Source organism: Prionailurus viverrinus, chromosome A2 (genome assembly GCF_022837055.1).
Source record: "Prionailurus viverrinus isolate Anna chromosome A2, UM_Priviv_1.0, whole genome shotgun sequence".
Classification (NCBI taxonomy): domain Eukaryota; kingdom Metazoa; phylum Chordata; class Mammalia; order Carnivora; family Felidae; genus Prionailurus; species Prionailurus viverrinus.
Window position 1 is genome coordinate 98869471 of NC_062562.1, and position 22326 is coordinate 98891796.

General features: G+C 39.4%; 1 protein-coding gene across 2 annotated transcripts in view; it reads right to left on the bottom strand.

Annotated features, from left to right (window-relative positions):
- Window positions 1–22326, bottom strand: part of PON3 (paraoxonase 3) — a 35357-nt gene continuing 13031 nt past the window's right edge. The window contains exons 4-9 of one of the 2 annotated variants that reach the window (XM_047848704.1): window positions 20617–20782; window positions 16968–17094; window positions 12817–13017; window positions 11721–11802; window positions 11340–11468; window positions 1–119 (exon numbers count right to left, since the gene is read on the bottom strand). In XM_047848704.1, the coding sequence (XP_047704660.1) occupies window positions 63–119; window positions 11340–11468; window positions 11721–11802; window positions 12817–13017; window positions 16968–17094; window positions 20617–20782 (762 nt within the window). In that variant the 3' untranslated portion in view covers window positions 1–62. Of the gene's footprint in view, window positions 120–7510; window positions 8441–11339; window positions 11469–11720; window positions 11803–12816; window positions 13018–16967; window positions 17095–20616; window positions 20783–22326 lie in introns of those variants that run through there. The other variant, XM_047848703.1, reaches the window with a different exon arrangement.

Below are 22326 nucleotides of genomic sequence, written 5' to 3' on the forward strand. Positions count from 1 at the left end.
GGGGGAGGAGGTGGTCTGCCTCTTGTCTTCTAAAGTGCCTTCCTGTTCTGCAGAGGTAGAAACTAGAACCTATATTTCCCCAGCAATCTTGAGGCCACAGTGCAGATATAGTTTTGTGTCTGTAAATCAGAATGGCTTTAATGAGATTAACATGTGAAACCTATTGAGGAAAGAAGCTGTATTGCAAGGATCTGTTTTGCTGGTATGGGCCTTGACTACAGACACGGCTCTGAACCCCACAGTTTTCATGATTCCTTGAGCTCTGGATCTCACCTATTGTGGCTGCAACCATCTACCCTCTTACCAAAGATGAGGGAAGTTCCCTATGTCCCCTGTATCCCCACCACCCCATCAGAACTTGGCAATATGACCATTTTAGTTTTTGCTAGTCTAATAGGTATAAAGCCATTTAGAGTGATGTTTTTTTAATGTTTATTTATTTTTGAAAAAGAGAGGGAGAGAGAGAGAGAGCAGGGGAGGGGCAGAGAGAGAGGGAGAGACAAAATCCCAAGCAGGTTCCACGCTGTCAGCACAGAGCCAGCCGTGAGGCTTGAACTCATGAACTGTGAGAATGTGACCTGAACTGAAATCAAGAATGGGGTGCTTAAACCAACTGAGCCACGCAGGGACACCTAGAGTGCTGTTTTATTTATTTATTTATTTATTTATTTATTTTTAATTTTTTTTAACGTTTTATTTATTTTTGAGAGAGGGAGAGACAGAGCATGAACAGGGGAAGATCAGAGAGAGGGAGACACAGAATCTGAAACAGGCTCCAGGCTCCGAGCTGTCAGCACAGAGCCCGACGCAGGGCTCGAACTCACGGACCGCAAGATCATGACCCGAGCCGAAGTTGGCTGCTCAACCGACTGAGCCACCCAGGCGCCCCTAGAGTGCTGTTTTAAATGACACTTCTCCAATTACCAAAGATTCTGAGTATGTGAGCATCTTTTCATGTGCTTCATTGTTCCCCCCTCTTCTGTAAATTGCTTGCTTCTTCACACCATTTGCCTCTTATTCTCTGGGGTTACTATCTCCATTTTGTTATTCTCTAGAGTTCCTAAAATATTGTGCTTAATAATACCTTGTCAGTTTAATGTTGCAAATATTTCTCATTCTGATATTCATCTATCATCTTTGTCATTGATGTCCTTGCTTAAATGGAAAGCCTTAATTTTGATGACTCAAATTCGATCAACTTTTTTGTCTTAGGATTTGTATTTTTGAAATTTTGTTCCAAAAGGTTTTCCCTACTCTTCGGTCATAAAGATACCCTCTTACTGTGTCTTCTATTAACTCCAAAGGTCATAAACACCTGTTTGGTAGTTAGCTAGTGATGTTAGGTAGGACATAGTTTTATTGCCTTCCATAAAGTAAATCCACTCTCCCAATGCCATCTTGTAAGCAAATATCCTTTCCCTATTAATTGGTACTGCTAACTTTACCTTATATTAAATCCCCAACGAGACATACCTCTGATACCTATTCTATTCCGTTGATTTATCTCTTTGTTTTTTTCTTTCACAAATACTAAACTGTTTTTATTGTTAGGCCTACTTCTGCCCTTCGTTTTTATTTTTTGAAGTCAGCTTAGCACTTCCATATGCATGAAAATTCTATTGTGAGATACATTGTTTGTGCCAAAGATCTATGGGAAAATATATATATATATATATATACACACAGTTATAGAATGATTATAGGGGTGCCTGGGTGGCGCAGTCGGTTGAGCGTCTGACTTCAGCCAGGTCACGATCTCACGGTCCGTGAGTTCGAGCCCCACGTCGGGCTCTGGGCTGATGGCTCAGAGCCTGGAGCCTGTTTCCGATTCTGTGTCTCCCTCTCTCTCTGCCCCTCCCCCGTTCATGCTCTGTCTCTCTCTGTCCCAAAAATAAATAAACGTTGAAAAAAAAAATTAAAAAAAAAAAAAGAATGATTATAAAAGAAATATCAATGTAAACCACCATTCAGGTCAGGAAATGTAATATTGCCAGCACCCCCAGAAGTTCCCCATGTATCATTCCCTGACTATAATCCCCACTTTCCCTAGAGGCAGCCCCTATCCTAACTTTTGTGATAGCTAGAGATAGCTAGAGAAATAGAACCTCTCTGCTCTAACTCAACCATCCATGAATGCCTCCTCAAACAGCATTGTTTAATTTTGCTTCTTTTGGAATTTTCCAAAAATAAAAGCATACAACATGTATTCATTTTGTTGTTTTTAGCTCATCATTATTTGTGGAATTCGTCCGTGTCATTGTATATACCTCTAATTGTGGCATACATCGCTAAATAGTATTTCACTGTACAGATTTACTATAATTTATTTACCCATTTCAACTTTATCAACACTTGATTGTCTCTAGTTTTTAGTGTCTTTTAATGTGATGATTGTTTTTAAACTTCTAACTCAACTTCTTTAATGAGTATAGAATTATGATTTCCAAACTCTTTTTGTGAGTCCATTTAAGGTATTATGGTAGATGACACTAGCTACCTACCCAAATCCCTCCTTCCTGGGCACAAGGCTACCCAGTTAAACTAAATTTTCCAGCCTCGCTTCCCATTAGGTATAGCCATATGACTATGCTCTTATTAATGGAATGTCAGTGGAAGCAGTTTGTGCCATTTCTGGGGTGGGGCTACCTAATGTTTCGTGTGCCTCCTCATACTCTCTCCCATTTCCATGGGATGGAATCCAGTATGATGACTGACCATGAAGAAGATAATGCTCTACAGAAGAAATGCCAAGTGCATGAAAACTGTTAGGCCCCTGAAGTATCACAAGGATCTGAATTTTCATACTGATCTGTCTCTGGAACACTCATCTGAGATGTTTTATGTGAAAGAGATGATAAATGTATTTTTTAAGTTATCAAGCACTTATATAACACCGGCATGTAATAAACACTGTTTTAAGTTTTATATATACTAACTCTTTTAGTCCTTTTACCAACCCTAGGTGGTAGTTACTATTATTATCTCTACTTTAAAGATAACAAAACTAAGACTCAGAGAGGCCAGAGTTCGTAAGTGACTGAACTGGGATTGAAAACCAGAAAATTGGGTTCCCTAATCCGTGCTCTTACTTACTATGATGCAGTACCCTTCAGCAATGTCTATATTCTTTAAGCCATTATATTTAGGGTCACTTTGATGCAACAGCTTAGCATGACATTAGAAATATAGAAATTTGAACCCAGAAATAGGTTTCTAAGAAGAGCCTTGAATATGTGGTTAGACTAGAATTGAGAAAACAGGTATCACAGGCTGCAAAATTGGAGACCCTTGTAATGTCATCACAAAAATATGTAATAAAACTGTTTCCTGAAGTAACCTGAAAAGCTGGCCACTTACCCATAGAGTAACAAGAATGTTGACATGTGTTCATTGCTCTTTGATGTTTTTAGTAGAGTACAGTAAAAAAATCACGTGCTCGGGTAGAAACTAGTGGACATAAAGCAGAAGACCACAGAGAAGTTCTAGAAATTTGGTTCTGTGTCCCAACAGCAGGAGGTAGGATTGTTATGACTCATAGCTTTTCCCACATGTCTCCCAATTAGGAAAGCTACGGGATCTGGCACTGTGGAAGATTATATTAATGGTGTCGCCTCATTTTACCCATTATTCAGATAGCCTCAAATGAAACAGCACTTAAATGGGAGAAATGGCTAGACATGGAAACCAGAAGTAAAGCGGGCTTAAAAAACTATGTTCCAAAGAGAAATCTGAGCATTGTGGTTGGCACATGGCATTGAAAGAAAACAAACAGACGCAGAAGCCTATCAAATTTCTTAGATACTTAAATTTCCAAAGCAACCAAAAGCCTGGCCTGAAAATGTCCTCAGACTCTCAAACGATACCTGTAGGAAGGAGGCTACTAAAATTACACCCTTTCCAAGATCCACTTCAGCTGTGGCCTTAAAGCATAATGTACTATGAAATACTCCCAAAGGGCAAAATTTGGAATCATAGAGAATATAGGAAAGTATATCACTGCCAAGACAGAAAATCTTCTCAATTCCTCTCTGGTGGAATTATCTCACTCTTACAGAGCTGAGTGTACTCTGTTCTTCCTTTCTTTTACTAGGAGTGTTCTTTATAGTTATTCCGTTCATACTTAACCATTGTAATTGGATGTGGGGGGAGGAATAATTTTATTTTCTAGGCTGCCACATGCAGCCATATATGGACCTAATGCAAAGGTCAAGACCTTACCCAGAGATCCTGTGCTTTGAGCTGGATACAGAAATTGGATAGAAATTTAGCATATATTCCTTGGCAAGGGAGAAGGGTGCAGAGGGATATTTAGTGGCTGAAGAGTGGACTGTGGCACAGATTAGTAATTGTTCACTAAAATATATTCTTTCTTTTCCCTGGAACATATGCTTCTCCAGTCATGTTACATTGCTCAATTTTCCTTATAGTTAGTTAGGTGTGGTCATGTGATTAGTTTTTGACATTAGTAAGGGAAGAAATGACTACCATTTCCAGTCCTGGGTCTTAAGACACTGGGTATTTCTCCTTGACATCCTCTTTCCTGTTTCTCCTTCCAGTTTGATGAAACACAGATGTGGTGGTGACCTAGCTTTCAGCATGCAGGTAACTACAATCCCCTGGACAGTGGTGCAGTAACATGACGAAGACATTTGCGGCTCAAGATCCACTCTCTGTGAAAGTCCCCATTGCTCTGCATCCTGGAGGCTTTGTGGGCTCCATTAATAGCTTTCCTTTCTTCTGGCTTCTTGTTGGGAGAGTGAAAGGGAGGAAAGTCAAGATATTTATTTCCTCTGCTTTCTCTCTACTCCATCGTGACAGGGTGGCTGCCTCCAGGAACTACCAATGACCACAGCATCTTTTGCGACTGTCTCCACTTTATCTATTCTCTTCTGATTCTAGTAGCTGCTTCCAACCCTTGTTCCTTCAAACCTATGGTTAGAAAGAGTCCTTGGCCTTCCCCCCCCACTCCACCCTCCATCTCTCCCACTCCTTCGCTAGCACTGAGATATTTTAGTGTATCTTGTCATTTCCCTTAAACTTCCTATTCTTGTACCAATAGTCCCCTTAAAGAACTGCCCTCAAAAGCCCTGTTTTAGTGTGCTTTCTCTTTCCTGCAAGATCCCAACCAGTCTCTGAATGTCCCCATAAAGGGGCCATCAATCACTCCCCTCAGAACTGGAAAATGAAAGACAAATAAACACACATTTGTTTAAAAGGCATTGTGTTTGTTCTATGTATGACAGTAGTTTAGTCTTACCCTAGTTAATAGAGTGTCATATCCTTTTAGAAGTTTGTTCTTTTCATAAAAATTTCAAATTTGTTGGTATAAAGTAGTTCATCAACTCTTCTTTTTATCTCTCTAATGTCTATAGAACCTGCATGTCTTATTTTTCATTTCTGACACTGGTTAATTGAGCCATTCTTTTTCTTGATAAGTCTCACCAGATGTGTATTAGTTTTTATTAATCTTTTTAAAGAATGAACTTTTTGGCTTTTGTTGAGTCTCTACATTATACGTGGTTTCCTGTTTCATTAGTTGACTAATTATTATAACAAAGTACTCCCGAACTTAGCATTTTAAAACAGTCAGAAACTTTTATCGTGATGCACATTTTTTGTGAGCAAGGTCAAATGGTAATGTTTTTATATAACCTGGCCTTGACAGTCACCCATCATCATTTCTAGAATATCCTGCTGATGACAAAGGATAGCCATATTTAATGTAGGAAGGAACTATGCAAGGGAATGAGTATCAGGAAGTAAGGATCACTAGGGGCTATCTTGGCTCTGGCTACCACATTGGTTTTTGCTCTCATCTTTACTATTTTCCTTCTTGAGCTGAATCACCCCTAATCATCACCCTGATATCCCTGCCCACATCTCTGGCAATTTAAATGGAAAGACCAGGGAAGGGATTACAATGAGTCCTCAAAATGCAACATTTATTAGGAGGGGCAATCACTCTCCTTCCCACCCACCAAGTGAGAGAAGAGGCTCAAGATAATCACATAAGACTGGGAGCACCTACAGGAAGGAGAACCCTAGAGCATTGTGACTTTCTTAGGTCCTCTCTATCAAAGGACACACTGATCTCTCAGCAATCAGATCCTCCAAATATCTATATGGGTTTTCTCATCCAGTCTTTCCTAACTTGGCGTGGGGGGAAGGCAGGGCAAGGCCTATTCTCAGGACCCACCAGCATCTAAAGGCCCTTAGTCTTCTCCACATTACTTCTAGTCTGGTAAACTTTATGTAATCTCTTGGGTGTAAGGGTTAGGGACAGAAAATAAGACTGTTATATATTTTTTAAAACTATATACATTCTCTTAGTTATTATATTTTTCTGTGTTTCTCTGATGGTTAGGCTTTTGAAACTTAAAATCTATGAACTAACTAGAACATTCTGTTGAAGCATTTCTCCCTTGAAGCAATAGAAACTACATTCTTACTGTCTAAATCAGAAAGGGTTACATGCACTACATAGTAGCATTTTACTCTGATACAAAACTTTTCAGCAAAATTTAGATCTAATTGAACAAAATTCTTTCAGAAATAAAGAAGCCTCCTCAATTCCCCACCCCAGAGGAGGGAAAAATAAATCAACCAACTACTCCTGAGTGGAAGTCACAAAAAGAGAAGAGGGTGGGGTGCTTGGGTATACTGATCCCCATTAGTGATTTGCTAAAGGTTGTCCTGGTTTTTGACCAAGAAAGGGACATTTCTATTCATTCTCATGAAACTAAAGTTGAGTTTGTCCTTAAGAGAGGACTTCAAGACAGAATCATATTATTTATTTCTGATTCCTTAAGTTTAAGTCTATAGGACATTGCTTAATAGGTGTTTATTGAATTAACCAAAAGAAAAAGTTTAAAGCAGTTGAGGATCACAGCCTTAAGGCCCCATCTCATGGTTCAGAGGCAAGCTGATTATATCACTTCAGATACAGGTATCACTACAAATAAAGACATTTTACAAAGGGACAGATGCCCTGTTCTGCCCTAAGGTAGCCAGTGAGGGCTGTCGCTGTCAGATTTTCCAGAACCTGATTTCCAGCACTAGAAAGACTACAAGTTTAAAGAGGGCTTTGGGCAGTCTCATGGTGTCAATTCTTGCTTTTATCCATGGACTAGGAACTCAATTGGCAGTTTGTGTCTAGCACAATCAAAGGAAGAGAAGGGGGATTATAGTGTTTGAGCATGAGCTTTGCTCCTGATCTGGACAGCAGGAGGCTCAGAAGGTCAGCGGTAGGAGGGAGTTTTGCTTCATGGTTAGGAGCCCTAGGTGAACTGGATACCTCACCACAGCTTGCACACCTTATTATAGAAAGAGTATTGGCAATACAGACAAAAAAGCATTGAGAGGTATGGCTTCTTATTGGACTGTCACTAACTTGACTTGCAATTTTGTGGATATTATGTAATCACTCTGCTTCTTTACTTCCATCCGTAAGAAAAGCCAGATACACTTTTGTGAGTACTTGTCATTTATGTTCAATTCCACTTACCACATAATTAGCGTTTTATTTTTACCAAACATGTTGACTGACAACGGAGACAATAAAATGGAATAACCATTACTAACAGAGTTATTTAAAATGGAGCCGGGAGGACACTGAGGAGGTGGGGCTTATGCACAATTTCTCTATCAAATTCTCAGAATTTGTGATAAACAAACTAAAAGCCAAGGCATCTACCATGTGGGCATAAATGGGCGCATAAAATGGGCATAAACGGGGCGCATGAATGGCTCAGTTAATCATCCATTCTTAATTTTGGCTCAGGTCATGGATCTCACCATTGTGGGTCCTGGGACTGAGCTCCTCATGCTGGGTGCGGAGCCTGCTTAAGATTCTCTCTCTCCCTCTCCGTCTGCTCCTCCCCCACTCACACGTGTGTGTGTGTGTGTGTGTGTGTGTGTGTGTGTGCGCGTGCGCGCGTGTGTGTGCATGCACTTTCTTTCAAAAAATAAAATGAAATCAAATAAAAAAATAAAATGGACCTAAATGCACTGTCTAGCCCTAGCAACCAATCACACATGGATTGGTGCCACTGTAGCCATACCAACACTGAGCACCTTTTCTTCAAACAATTTCAGTAAGCCCCCCTTTCCTCTTTAAAAACTCCAACCTCCTTTGTCTCTCTAGAGCAAGCTTTCAATTCCAGTCAAATCTGTGTCTCCCACATTGCAATCCCTAAGACCCCAAATAAACACATTTATTTTATTTTGCAGCTTGCAGTTTTGTCTTTCGTTGGTTGACAAGACTTTTTGGAATGTCTAGAGTCTAGAACAAACAGTACAAAGCTTTGTGAAATACGGTGCCTATGAGAAGTTTCCCATGGTACACAGAAGCCACAGAGCTTCCCTGAAGCACAGAGCCATTATTGGCATACTTGGTGCTTATTTTGGGCTTCTCAGACAAAACATCGTGGATGCAAAGCACCTGTCAAGAAAAGAATATTTGTCAGTATGCTATATGAGAAAACAGCTGCCAGTGACATGTTCCTTCTCAAATACTCCAGGACTAATATATTTCCCAGAAATCAATAGACTAAAATTTGTGTGCAATTATTTTTTTCTTATTCTGATGAAACTGTTAATGTTCTAATTATATCTACACAGTCAAGTGGACTGGTTGGTTATCTGACATTAGCCAAAATCCCAAACAAGGTGGTTTAGTTAATTTTGATAGTTCTTTAAAGGAACAAGTTGAGATCCAGTGAGTGCTATTATCTAATTCTTTAAAAAAATTTTTTCTAAGTGTTTATTTATTTTTTGAGAGACAGAGACAGAGACAGAGAGAGAGAGAGAGTAAGCCAGGGAGGGGCAGAGAGAGGGAGAGAGAGAATCCCAAGAAGACTCTGCACTGTCCATGCAGAGCCCGACACAGGGCTCAAACTCACAAAGCGTGTGATCATGACCTGAGCCGAAACCAAGAGTAGTCGCACGCCTAACCGACTGAACCACCCAGGCACCCCACTCTTATCTAATTCTTGAGTGAATAGTGTTCCTCTATGGGAACGGTCTGGCCCTTGACTAGGCCTACTGTACGGGGAGGGAAACATAGGACCAAATGACAGACACCCAGGTAGCAAGCCAACCCAACCTCATAACCAGTAGGATAGTAGTTGTCACAGCGGGGGCTCCCCTCACATCTACAAAGTGGCCGGGAAGCAGAAAAAATGCATACTTTGGAATTCAGTCTGACATATCCCTGCCTACTACTGTTATTGATCCTCAAGATTAACACACTTTAGTTTGCTAATCAGTAAACATGTAAGTGCCCAGTTTTCTAAATAGCCTGGATGAAGAAGTTCACTCAAACAGGACATGATAGGAATTAAAGGCAACCAATTAGAAATTCATGAGTCATGAATATATATCGACACTTCTTAGAATAGAGTTTAGTTGAGTTTTGCTTTTTCATCTTAGGGAAGATCCTATAACTTCACTCAGGTTTGTTGCATGAAAATACTCAAACTTGGAACTCATGTAAAAAACATTAGTCTCAACTACAAGTAAAGGGTGTCATTGTGAAGAAAGAAGCCTTATCAAAAATAAACAAATGATGGTGCACCTGGGTTGCTCAGTCGGTTAAGTGTCTGACTTCGGCTCAGGTCATGATCTCAGGGTTGGTGAGTTCACGGTTCGTGAGTTCGAGCTCTGTGTCAGGCTCTGTGCTGACAGCTCAGAGCCTGGAGCCTGATTAAGATTCTGTGTCTCCCTCTCTCTTGGTCCCTCCCCCACTCACGCTCTATCTCTGTCTCTCAAAAATAAACATAAAAATTTTTTTAAATAAACAAACGATAAACTTGAAAATAGAGACATGAGAAAGATCCCAAACAATTTAAAATCATGTTATGGATCATATTTTTATTGTCTTAAAGCAGACATTGTTGGGTGTGTGTAGAAAAGTAATATGTATCACTTTGGAGGAATTAAGTATATATTACCAGGGCCAATTAACAGGCTAGGGTTTGAATCTCTATTTCCCAACTCCCCAAACCTAGATTCAAACATTATGTTTTTCCCCAAACCTTACCTTCTCAATGAGGCCTACCCTGATTTCTGTATTTAATAATAGGACTGCCCGCCCCCCTGTTTACAGCAATCCTGATTCCCTTTACTCTGTTATACATTTTTCCGCATAGAACTTACCACCTTCAAACTTACTGTGTAATTTACTTATTTCTTATGCTTATTGTTAACTGGCTATCCCCCCGCCAAAAAGTAGAAATTTTTGCATATTTTGTTTTCTGATACATCCCAAATATTAGAACAAAGTCTGACCCATTATAAGTGCTCAATAAATTTTTGTGAATAAATCTCTCAGAGTTATGTGTGCCAAGAATTTATCTCTATATTGGATTTGCTAGAGATGTGCTATTCTTAAACTCAGTTCTGTAGAAAATGCTGCTATTGTTTTTCATGCCATATAAAATTCAATGGTCTATGCTATTGTTTTAGAAAAGATTTTAAATAACAGAAATAACATCTTTAAAATGAGACATTCTTCAACACTATCATATATGTTAGAACCTGCTGGCAAAAACTAATTTTGTTTTGAGGCCACAGTCATTTAAATCCTTCCATTTGAGTTTCATAGTAGGTAGTGTGAAAGAAGATGGTTCCATATAGGACTCTCCCTTTTCCTAATTTCAGGCTCTACTCAGTTCCTATATCCTTTTTTTTTTTTAATATTTATTTAAATCCAAGTTAGTAAACATAGAGTGTGATAATGGTTTCAGGAGTAGAACCTGGTGATTCATCACTTACATATAACACCCAGTGCTCATCCCAACAAGTGCCTTCCTTAATGGCCATCACTCATCCCAACACCCAACCCCATCCCCCCACCCAACACCCTTCCAGCAACCCTCAAGTTTGCTGTCTGTATTTTAGAGTCTCTTAAAGTTTGCCTCCCTCTCTGTTTTTATCTTATTTTTCCTTCCCTTCTCCTATGTTCATCTGTTTTGTTGCTTAAATTCCACATATGAGTGAAATCATATATTTGTCAGAGCCTATATCCTGATTGGACATATGATATGCAATCTAGGTCTATGTGAATAATCAAGCTCATTCTTACCTATTCTTCCTGATAGCAACTACAGCCCTTGTAAGGATGGGAAATGCTGTCTAGCACTGATGTTAAATTGGCACCAGGAGACCTGAAAGGGTTAATGGGCCATATCTCCCCATCCTGCCCAAATCTCTGCTTTTCCCATATGTAGAACTTGTTCAGTTCTGGAACATCACATGTGACCCACTAAATTCTCCCAAGTCACCTCAACAAATTGTTCTTGAAGCTTTGCCTGTGAGCTCAGAGAAGAATAGGAACTTACTTCTGACCCTGGAGGATCCTCAGGGTTATAGATCAGGAGCTTCATGGCATTAGGATGGCATCCTGCCAAAATATCTCCAGTGTCAGGATCCACAGTTAAGTTATCCACTAACGTGCCCAACTGTATTACCTTCCAACAAAGAGGAAATATAAAGACATTGTTTCAATTTTCTTATTTACCGCTCTTCCCTCCCACCAGCTCCTTCTGAAACAGATCTTGTTAAGGGCCCTTGCTACTAAATTTTAGAAGGGCAAGCACAAACGCACTGATGGTTCTTCCAAAATAGTCATGTTTCCTCCTTTCAAGGAGCACATTCCTAGGTCAGGCATGGGAGCTAATATAAGAGGTCATGTTGTGTGGGCAAGCCAAAGGTACTTTTACCTTCACTTGAGTTAAATCCCAGTTACCACGTTTATTCAGTACATGAACGTTCTGAGCCAATACATCAGCTACATAGATATACCTTTGAAGTAAATAACATTCACATGTAAGCAAGTAATAATGAGAGATAACATTAATTTTACTTTGGGGAAGAGGCATAAAAATTCACAACAATCCCAAGTGCCACTGCAATGTCTTCCTAAACCATAGTACAAGAAGATAACAGAGTATTACTTTTAATATTCTTCAAGAACTTTATAAAAGCTTTGAATATGAGATGATGACTATAAAGTAATGAACTTGATGTTCCTAGATGACATACAGGCTCAGTCTCGTTACTTATGAGTCACAATTTATTCCTTAAGTTGGATGGAGGTAAGTAGACCTATAAGAGGCTAAAAGAGTCTATGTTTCCAAAAACTAGTGCTTGAAAAGAAGTATCAGATGACCATGAAACTCAATCACAATCTTTTTAAAAAGAGAGAGAACCTTTAGAATTGTTTTCTATAGGGATTGCCTCTATTATCTCAAGTTCACATATTAATATTCATGAGAACTTTTCTTTTAAAAAAAAAAAACCTTCCATTTTAAAACACTTTAAGAGTTTCTCAGAAAATTTCATAAATTTGTATTTTCTTATAAATTAAAATAAAATAAAATTGCATTTTCCTATAAAAAAAGTCTGCTGTAGTATGTCGGTAAATCTGAAATTTATGCACTCGAAATGCCCAATCTAAGTCAAGTGAGCTCTGAAAAGAACTTTTGGATAACTCAGTGTGGTGATTAAACACCATTACTCTCATAAAGGGCAGAGATATTGTGCATTTATTCTCTTTTTAAGTGTGTTAAGTAACTGTGTTTCTAGAGTCACATGAAAATTTGGAATAAGAACCTTATATCATTTCGCTGGGGGAAGTCTGGCATGCAAGAGGGTGTATGGTATGCTTATGATCACACATAAGAGTGTGAACCCTGGCCACACCTGATCCGTCCACATTTATATTGACTACTTAAGCCTAAGGAAATAACCACCACTTAAAGGAAGGAATCCACTAAAATGTCAAAAGCAAAGTGTTGAAAAATTATAAAAGCTTACTTTTTGTCTAGTGAGACTGTGATCCCATTGGCAGAACTAAATCCTTTGGCTACCACTTTGACCTCTTTTGGACTGTAGAAAAGAACATAAGTCCAGCGAAGATCCATGATCATCTCTAATAGTACCAAGAAGAAGTTGGTAAAATAGTGATCTCTGGTGGCATAGAACTGTTCTGGTCCAAGAACCACAATGTCATTCACGCTAAAGTGAAAAAAAAAAAAAAAAAGAGAAAGGGCAAAACCAATGGAGTGTTTAAAGATTTTGATTGTGGTCAAAATTGCTAAATCTCCAAGACAATTATGTTCATCAGTTTGAAAAAGTATACATGAAGTAGTCTGGATTAAAAAATTCCAGGGGCACCTGGGTGGCTCAGTCAGTTGAGCTTCTGACTTCAGCCCAGGTCATGATCTCATGGTTTGTGGGTTCAAGTCCCACACTGGGCTTTGCGCTGATCGTGTGGAGCCTGCTTTGGATTCTGTCTCCCTCTCTCTCTGCCCCTTCCCCGCTCGTGCTCTCTCTCAAAAATATATAAACATTAAAAAAATTCCACACAAAGTAAATGACTTTAATTGTACCTGATGGGTTTTCTTGTAGTTGTTTATTATTTTCTCAATCTTTCCTTCCACAGAAGCCAGCAAAAACAAATAAATATACAAATAAACCTCAATTCCAAATTGTTGACTCGTAAATGTTAATAATGGTTATTTGTGCTGGTCATAGTGCAGTTCACCAATAGTTCTGGTTCTCTTTCTTCTAGAATTAGGCTTCTCCATGCCCTGGATGTCTGGCTCAGCCATGTGACTTGCTTTTGGTCAGTGAAATGAAATGATGTGTGTGGCTTCCAGACGTAAGACTTTAAGAGCCAGTGCATGATCCGCCATGCTTCCCTTACTCTTTGACAGTAACCAGCAACTTTTCTGATGATTGAAAGTATGGCCCTGCATGAGGACAATATAAAATTGAGTCCTTAAATCACTTACATGGGATATGTAGCCTGAATAATAAAACAAGACAAAATTTGTGGTTTTGAGCCACTAAAAATGTTAAAGTTTTTCCTTTTCTCTTATTGTAACATAACCCAGTCCATCCTGCTCTTTATATTGGGGTTGTGAGCACTATTCCTTCTTGTTTACGTCCTTCCCTATCATTAAAACTTCTAAAAATGAAATAAGTCACACTCTTACAAGAGTAAAGAGCAATAAAGCCATTTACATCTTGGAAAAGTAAAAAAGAGACAGTGAGTTGAAAAAAATGTAAAAAAAAAAGTGTAAATATTTTTATATTAAATTTAGAAAACTGTTTTGGATGACTCAAGAAATACTTTAAGGGCCTCCTGGGTGGCTCAGTCCATTGAGCATGTGACTCTTAATTTTGGCTCAGGTCATGATCTCATGTTTTGTGAGACTGATCCCGCATTGAGCTCTACACTGACGGCATGGAGCCTGCTTGGGATTCTCTCTCTTTCTCTCTCTCTCTGCCCCTCCCTCACTCACGTTCTCTCTCTTTCTCTCTCTCTCTCTGTCTCAAAAGAAAAAACAACCCTTAAAAAAATACTATGAGGTGTTAATGTACAATGACTTTACCAAGGTCATCAGGCTATTCATCTTTTGGTCCTCAGCTTAAGCATTCTTTCCTCCAGAAAGTATTGGCTGGCACCAGAGATTAAATTAGACCTTCTGACAATTTGTTTCCATAGTACCCTTTCTACCCCTTGAAATGCTTGGTAAATATTGTGTATCAGGGCACCTCTCAAAAATCCTCTTTAGGTCCTCAAAGCTTCACCTGTCAGGTTCTACCTGGCACTATTTCCACCATTTCTGCATGGCCCTGACACATTTCCCACAGTGCAGTCTTATACTGCCTTAGCTCGTGTCTGTTATGGGCCTCAAGCTCCTACTTCCGGGCCTCTCTGTGTTGATGTCAAAGTACAGGATATCGCCAGACTTGACTTGCACATGCAACAACCAGGGATGTGCAAGAGTGAACTCCTTTTTTACTAACAGGAGAAGGAACTGCTGAGTAAACTCTTCTCCCTTTATTATCTTTGCCAGATTGTCCTGAAATGAGGCTTATGTTGTTTACTGGAGGACAATGCCATGATTTCTAGCAGTGAGTTGCACTTAGCAGTGTGGCTGGCTTGATAACACACTTGCTGTAGCCTCTCCCTTGTGTGCATTTCCTGGGGTTGCTGTGACACAGTGCCACAGACTAGGTGGTGTCAGACAGTAGAACTGTCTCGAAGTTCTGGCAGCAAGATGTCTGAAATCAAGGTGTTGACAGGGCCATGCTCCTTCTGAGGATTCTATGGGAAGATCCATCCCTGCCTCTTCTAGCTTCTAGTAGGCCCCCGGCACTCTGTAGCTTGTAGATGCTTCACTTCAATCTCATTCTCCACCCCACATGCATTCTCCCTGTCTGTCTTCTTATAAGGACACCAGTCATGTTGGATTAAGGACACACCCTACTTTAATATAACCTCATATTAACTGATTTCATCTGCAACAATCTTACTTCCAAATAAAGTCATGTTCTGAAATGTCAGGGGGTTAAAATTTCAACATATCTTGTCAAGTTCCTCACAATTCAACCCATAACATTTGCATCTCCCTACATAAGGCTGGTATCTCACTTCTGTGTCCTGGAACAGTAATTTCCTTCCTTCCTTCCTTCCTTCCTTCCTTCCTTCCTTCCTTCTTTTCTTTCTTTTTTGATTCTTTTTTAATATTTACCTTTGAGAGAGATGGAGAGACAGAGAGTGAGCAGGGGAGGAGCAGAGAAAGAGAGAGACACAGAATCTGAAGCAGGCTCCAGGCTCTGACCCGTCAGCACAGAGACCGACGTGGAGCTCCGACCCACAAACCATGAGATCATGACCAGAGTTGGACGCTTAACTGACTGAGCCACCGAGGCGCCCCTGGAACGCTAACTTTCTAATAAAGTAGTTGTGTATTAGGTTTTCCCTCAGGCTGTACCTTCACTGAAAAGAACTCGTTCGGTGAGGTCATATGTTATTGCATTTGATTCTCAAAATCACCAGTTAGGCAAGTCAGGCCAGTGAGAGAACTCCCACTTCACTGAGGAAACTGAAGCATAGCTGAGAGATTTGTCCACTGTTTCTCAGGCAGCCTGTGGCAGTCCTTGTCCCCACTGGGCCTCAGAACCCCATACAATGTCTCCTGGCAAGAGTGCAGTGACCCCAACTTCTCTTACTTCTTCTGCCCTCTGCTTTTGTCACCCCCAAATTCTACAGGGAGACATTGATATGTGATTTTAAGAAAGAGAGCAAAGCACAGAAGGTGACCTTCCTTTTCTTTCCCTATCCTTCTATCTCAAGACAAGATTAACCTGTCTTGGAACTAGTCTTTCAGTGGTGAGTCCATTTTATAAAAGACAAATTCTTCATTGTTTGTTACAGCCTTGGAATAGGCAAACTACCCACTAAAAAACTTATTTTTTTCTCAACATGGTAAAAAGGATTTTCACCACTGTGACTGAGAGTCTGGCTTTGAATTTAGATGGGTCTAGGTTTACACCCTGGTTCTGCAACTTACAAATTATGCAACTTGAGCAAGTTACTTAACTCGAAACCTCATAAATCCCAGTTTACTCATACCTATTACTAAAGGCTGTTGTGAGAATAAAATGAAGTATTTGGTACAGTGCCCGGCACATAGTCAATGCTTAATAAATGTGAATTTTTATATGTGCCCACAGGCTTTTTTCAAATTCTGCTCTAAAGCTTTTATTGAACAAAGGAACGGCCCATCTGGAGGCTGGTTATAACACCCAGTGGGTGTGGCTCTCACAATACAACCTACGGGGACAACTAGAAAAAGGTGTAGGTGTTTAAAGAAAGCCCAATAGTAGGTATTGCATTGTTGTGGTATGGAGGATGGAATTAGAGCTGCCAATCTAATTGAGCACCTTTATAGGATTAAAATGCTTTCACGAAGTTGGAAAATATAAAGATATCCAATACTGAATACGGCAATTTCTAGTGAGGTGCCGGGCAGTCTCACCATAGGAACCTCTTGAAAGCCTTAGGAAAAAACGCTACAAAACAAAAGTTTAAGCCTGCTGAACCAAAGAAAACAAAGCACACAGCAGAGGTGCAAAAATAAATAGAAGTGCAAAATACTTTAATTCCATACCTTGTAAGAAGTTCATGTTTTATAGTTTTCAGGTGTACAAGAGAACGTTGTTGCTCCTCAAATTTAAATTTCTCCACCGTGGACTTCATGTGGGGGTGATTCACAACATAAAGATACACGGTATGGTCTAAAGTGGAAAAAAGGAATAATCTCCAAGAAGTTTACTTCTGTTGCAACTATTATTAGACTTGGTATAGAATTTGGTCATGTTCAAGCACTTTTCTTACACACCTTGCATTTGATCCCCACAGTACACCTGACAGGTCAAATGCCAGAATCTCCATTTTACTGAGAAAACTGAGGCTCAGGAGCTGAATAACTCAGGCACAATTTCAGCACCACCAAGTGGCAGAGCCAAGGGAAAACTTTTCTCAGTGGTCTCCTCAGCTGTACCTCCATACCTTCTACAACAGGAAGACACAGAACTACAATGGTACATAAACGGATGTGGTTTCCCAGGGTGGCCCTTCAACAAAAGAAGTGAGTTTCTTTTCTGTGAGAAATGCCTACATTGCAACACACACTCAAGAAATGTCGGGGCTGAGTAAATATCTTAAAACAAGCAACATGTCCCAGCTAGAGTATAAACTGACACAAGTCAACTACCTAAGTTTGCAGTAACAATATTTAGCGAGCCCAATGGATATGGAATGTGAAAATGAATTCAAGAAAAAACTGGCACATCAATTCTAGACATCACCGACCCTGAGAATGTTCACCTGTTTTCATAGTGAAATATGAACTGCTGTGAACAAGACTGAGGGTGGGAATCTGTTTTCTCAAAACACTGTTTTCTGACTTGACAGAAGTTCTAGGTAAGATGAGCACTGGAGTTTGAAACAGCCTGGTCCCATCCTCCCATTTCAGACCTTGATCTGTGTTCATCTCCCCTATTCCTTTCTTGATGGGGTTTCCAACCATGCAGTAGAGTGAGCCCAAGCCCTGAGACGCAGAGCTTATATGCATGGTCCCTGAAACACACAGGTACCTTTACCCAAATTAAGGAAAGGTGCTCCCTCACAGATGGATCATTCTTTTAGTCTGACCCAGCTCTTTCTGGGGCCTGAGGCTTTGCAAGCAGACCCCCAGTTGGATTTTAGCTCCCACATGGCCCTTCAGCCAGACACTCATGCCAGACACAGCAGGAACATCGTATGCGCTGCTCTGGTTTTATACCTTCTTTAGGCCTCTATTGGACCCCTCCTTCCATATAAGAGATGCTTGGTCAGAATAGTTTTGATTTTTTTGTCTTCTCATTCCATTCCAATTTATGTATAATGTTTTGCCCTTATTAACTAAACGTACAATTAAAGGAGGTAACAAATAACATTGCAATCATAATATATTCAGCTCCAGAAAGTCTGATTAAATGCTTGAGGGTGGATCTGTAAACTGGTTCCATCTCAAAAAACAAAAACAAAACCAAACCAAAAAACCAACCCATACTTCTCACGCCTAAAACAAATAAACAAAACAACAACAACCACAACAACAACAAAAGATCCAACACTATCCTATGCAATAAGATAGCTCCAAGTTAATCTGGTCACTCATTATACTTTCTTCAATGATGGTGTCTAGATAGAGGTCGAGCAAAAAAAATATGGTCACCCAAATAATTTCAATAGAGGCTGGAGCCCTAATTTCACCCAAGTAAAAGACACAGGATTAGAAATAAGACCACCGTTTTTGTTCTCTACTTGCCCTGTGGACCCACAAACATTACACATTAAATTAGTCTGGAATTATGAACTATTAACAAGTAATAATAACATGAGCAACTGTTATTTTAAAGCATATGCAATGTATTAATAACTTTCATTTTTTATAACAGCTTTTTTGAGATATAATTCACTTTATCACTACACTCGCACTTTTTTTAATTAAAAAAATATTTAATGTTTTTATTTTATTTTTTGAGAGGGGGAGGGGCAGAGAGAGAGGGAGACACAGAATCTGAAGTAGGCTCCAGGCTCTGAGCTATCAGCACAGAGCCCGACACGGAGCTCAGACTCACTGACGATGAGATCATGACCTGAGCTGAAGTTGGACACTTAACCAACTGAGTCACCCAGGGGCCTCTAAGCTCACACTTTTAAAACGTACAAGTTAGTGGTTTTCAGTATATTCATGGAGTTGTGCAATTTTAACCACTATCTATTTCCATACATTTTCATCACCCCAAAAAGAAAGTCCATACCCATTAGCTGTCATTGCCCATTCCCACCCTGCCCCTAGCCCCTGCCAACCACTAATCTACTTTTTGTCTCTATGAATTTGCCAATTTTGCAGGCTTGCTATAAATGGAATCATACAATATGTGGTCTTTAGCGACTGAATTCTTTCACTTAGGATAATGTTTGCAAGCATTGCATGCATCAGGACTTCATTTCTTTTTATTGCCAAATAATGTCCTATTGCATAGGCATTCATCATCACTTGATGAGAATTTGGGTTATTTTCACCTTTGGGGTATTAGGAATAATGCTGCTATGAAAATTTGTGTGTAAGTTTTTGTGTGGACCTATATTTTCAATTCTCTTGGGTATATACCAACCAGTGGAGTTTGGGGATACTATGATAACTCTATGTTTAACATTTTAGGGAACTGCCAAACTGCTTTCAGAAATAGCTGTACCATTTTCTAATACTACCAACAAAGTGTGAGGTGAGGGTTCCAATTTCTCCACATCTTTGCCAACATTTGTCATTGATTGCTTTTTTTATTATCATTAGAAACATCCTAGTGGGAATGAAGTGGTATCTAATTATGGTTTTGATTTCCATTTCCTTCTTGACTAAGGACACTAAACACATAAATTTTCATGTGTTTATTGGTCATTTGAATATCTGTTTGGAGATGTCTACTAAGATCCATTAGTAGACCAAGGGTCCATTTTTTAATTGGGGTGTCTTTGTTGTTGAATTGTAGGAATGATTTCTATATTCTGGATACATGTCTATTATCAGATATATGATTTGCAAATATTTTCTTTCATTCTTTGGGCTGTTTCTTTGCTTCCTTCATGGTGTCTTTTGAAGCAGAAAGCTCTTAAAAAATTTTTTTTATTATTATGTTTATTTATTTTGAGAGAGAGAGACAGACAGAGTGTGAGCGGGGGAGGGGCAGAGAGAGAGGGAGACAAAATCCAAAGCAGGCTCCAGGCTCTGAGCCATCAGTGGAGAGCCCAATGTGGAGCTCCAACCCACAAGTGTGAGACCATGACCTGAGCCAAAGTCGGATGCTCAATGAACTGAGCCACTCGGGTGCCGCTGAAGCAGAAAGCTTTTAATTTTGATTCTATCTGGTGTATCTCTTGTTTTCTTTCATGTTATGTTTTCTAATGTCACACAATTATTTTCAAAGAGGCTTTAGTTTATATATTAGATTTTTTAGAACAATCTCTAAACTGGTTTTGAAGGTCAAATGAAAAGAGAAGGAGATAAGAGGAAGAAGGAATGACCACCTTCTAGTCACCCTTCTTTAATGCAGTGTTAAAAATGTTTGATACACATTTATTATTTTGCAAGTATATATCTTCATGGTAAAATAGAATTTTCCCTCCTTTCACATCTATGTTGAGTCATTGAGGTTGAGCAGCTTGTATTTCCCTCATTTCCCCCTTATTTTTAAACATTCAGGCTTTACCTTTGTCAATGAAAGTACTGATTCCGTGTGGATTAAATGATGCTTTGTCAAAACCATCACTGATGTTTAGTGCCTGGACCCTTGGGTTTTGCTCATTCAGATCCATCAAGAAAATCTGTCCTGGCTCATCTGATGCAAAGTTTGGCATGCCTGGATATTTCAATCCCTGTAAAAAATATAAAATAAGTAAGCATATATATATACATTTCACAATATTTTCATGTGGAAGTGAAAATCTCAAAGCCTAACAAAAATATTCAAAGCTCTAAATTTCTTCTAGGTTTCTGGGATTTTTCACTCCAGTCAGCTGTTTCCATTATCTGATCTGAGAGACTACCAATGTCATCTAGGCCATTGGGAATGGGAATTGGAAATGGGAAGAATCCATATTCAATTATTAACATAGAGACAAAGGGTTAAACCAAAAAGTATAATGCAATGGGGCGCCAGGGTGGCTCAGTCAGTTGAGTGTCTGGCTTTGGCTCAGGTCATGATCTTGTGGCTTGTGAGTTCAAGCCTGTTGAACTCTGCACTGATAGCTCAGAGCCTGGAGCCTGTTTTGGATTCTGTGTCTCCCTTCCTCTCTGCCCCTCCCCTGCTCACATTCTGTCTCTTTCTCAAAAATAAATAAACATTAAAAAAACAAAAAGTATAACGTAAGACACTAGCCTGGGTTACTTTGTGTTAGTCCCTTGGCCTGCCTATGCCTCTGGTTCCTCATTTATTAAATAAGAAAGCTAAAGTGTATGATTGCTAAGATCCTCTCCAGTCCTGATAATCTGCAACTAACCTTCCTCAAAGCAGAGAGAAGGGGTGTATGCTTTCATTATATTGCCCCCATCCATTATTTTATCTAGCGCCAAATAGTAGAATCAGCCAAGAATTAACATAGGGGAACCAGTCTCTTTTTTTTTTTTTCATTTTTTTCTCTTTTTAAAAAATTTTTTTTTCAATATATGAAATTTATTGTCAAATTGGTTTCCATACAACACCCAGTGCTCATCCCAAAAGGTGCCCTCCTCAATACCCATCACCCACTCCCCCCCTCCCACCCCCATCAACCCTCAGTTTGTTCTCAGTTTTTAAGAGTCTCTTATGCTTTGGCTCTCTCCCACTCTAACCTCTTTTTTTTTGTTTTTTTCTTCCCCTCCCCCATGGGTTTCTGTTAAGTTTCTCAGAATCCACATAAGAGTGAAAACATATGGTATCTGTCTTTCTCTGTATGGATAAAGAAATTGTGGTTTATATACACAATGGGGAACCAGTCTCTTAAGTTGACTATTTCTGACCTATTTTGTTCCTATAGATATATCTGAAAATTTGGATATAAATCCTTGTCTTCAAATATTGCAAAAACTTTATTCCAGTAACTTGAACAGTGGTTCTTTCTACTGAAAGAGCCAATTATGTGTGGTTATCAACCAATACTAGGTATCCTGAACATAATGGGCCTTTGCTGCACCCCGGGTCATTGTGTCAAAACTTGGGGTTGGTTTGTGCCACACCAATTATAAAACTCAGCTCACTTCCTCTTTCTATCACTTCCCCATCACTCTGATATATATTAATATCAACATCATATCTTTCCTTGTACCCTCATTTCCATTTATAGCCGATTTAAATTATTTCCTTCTTACTCTGTCTCCCTGGCTCCTCCCTTCCTTATAAATATGTATATACATACACATGTGTACTTTTAATAATACTATT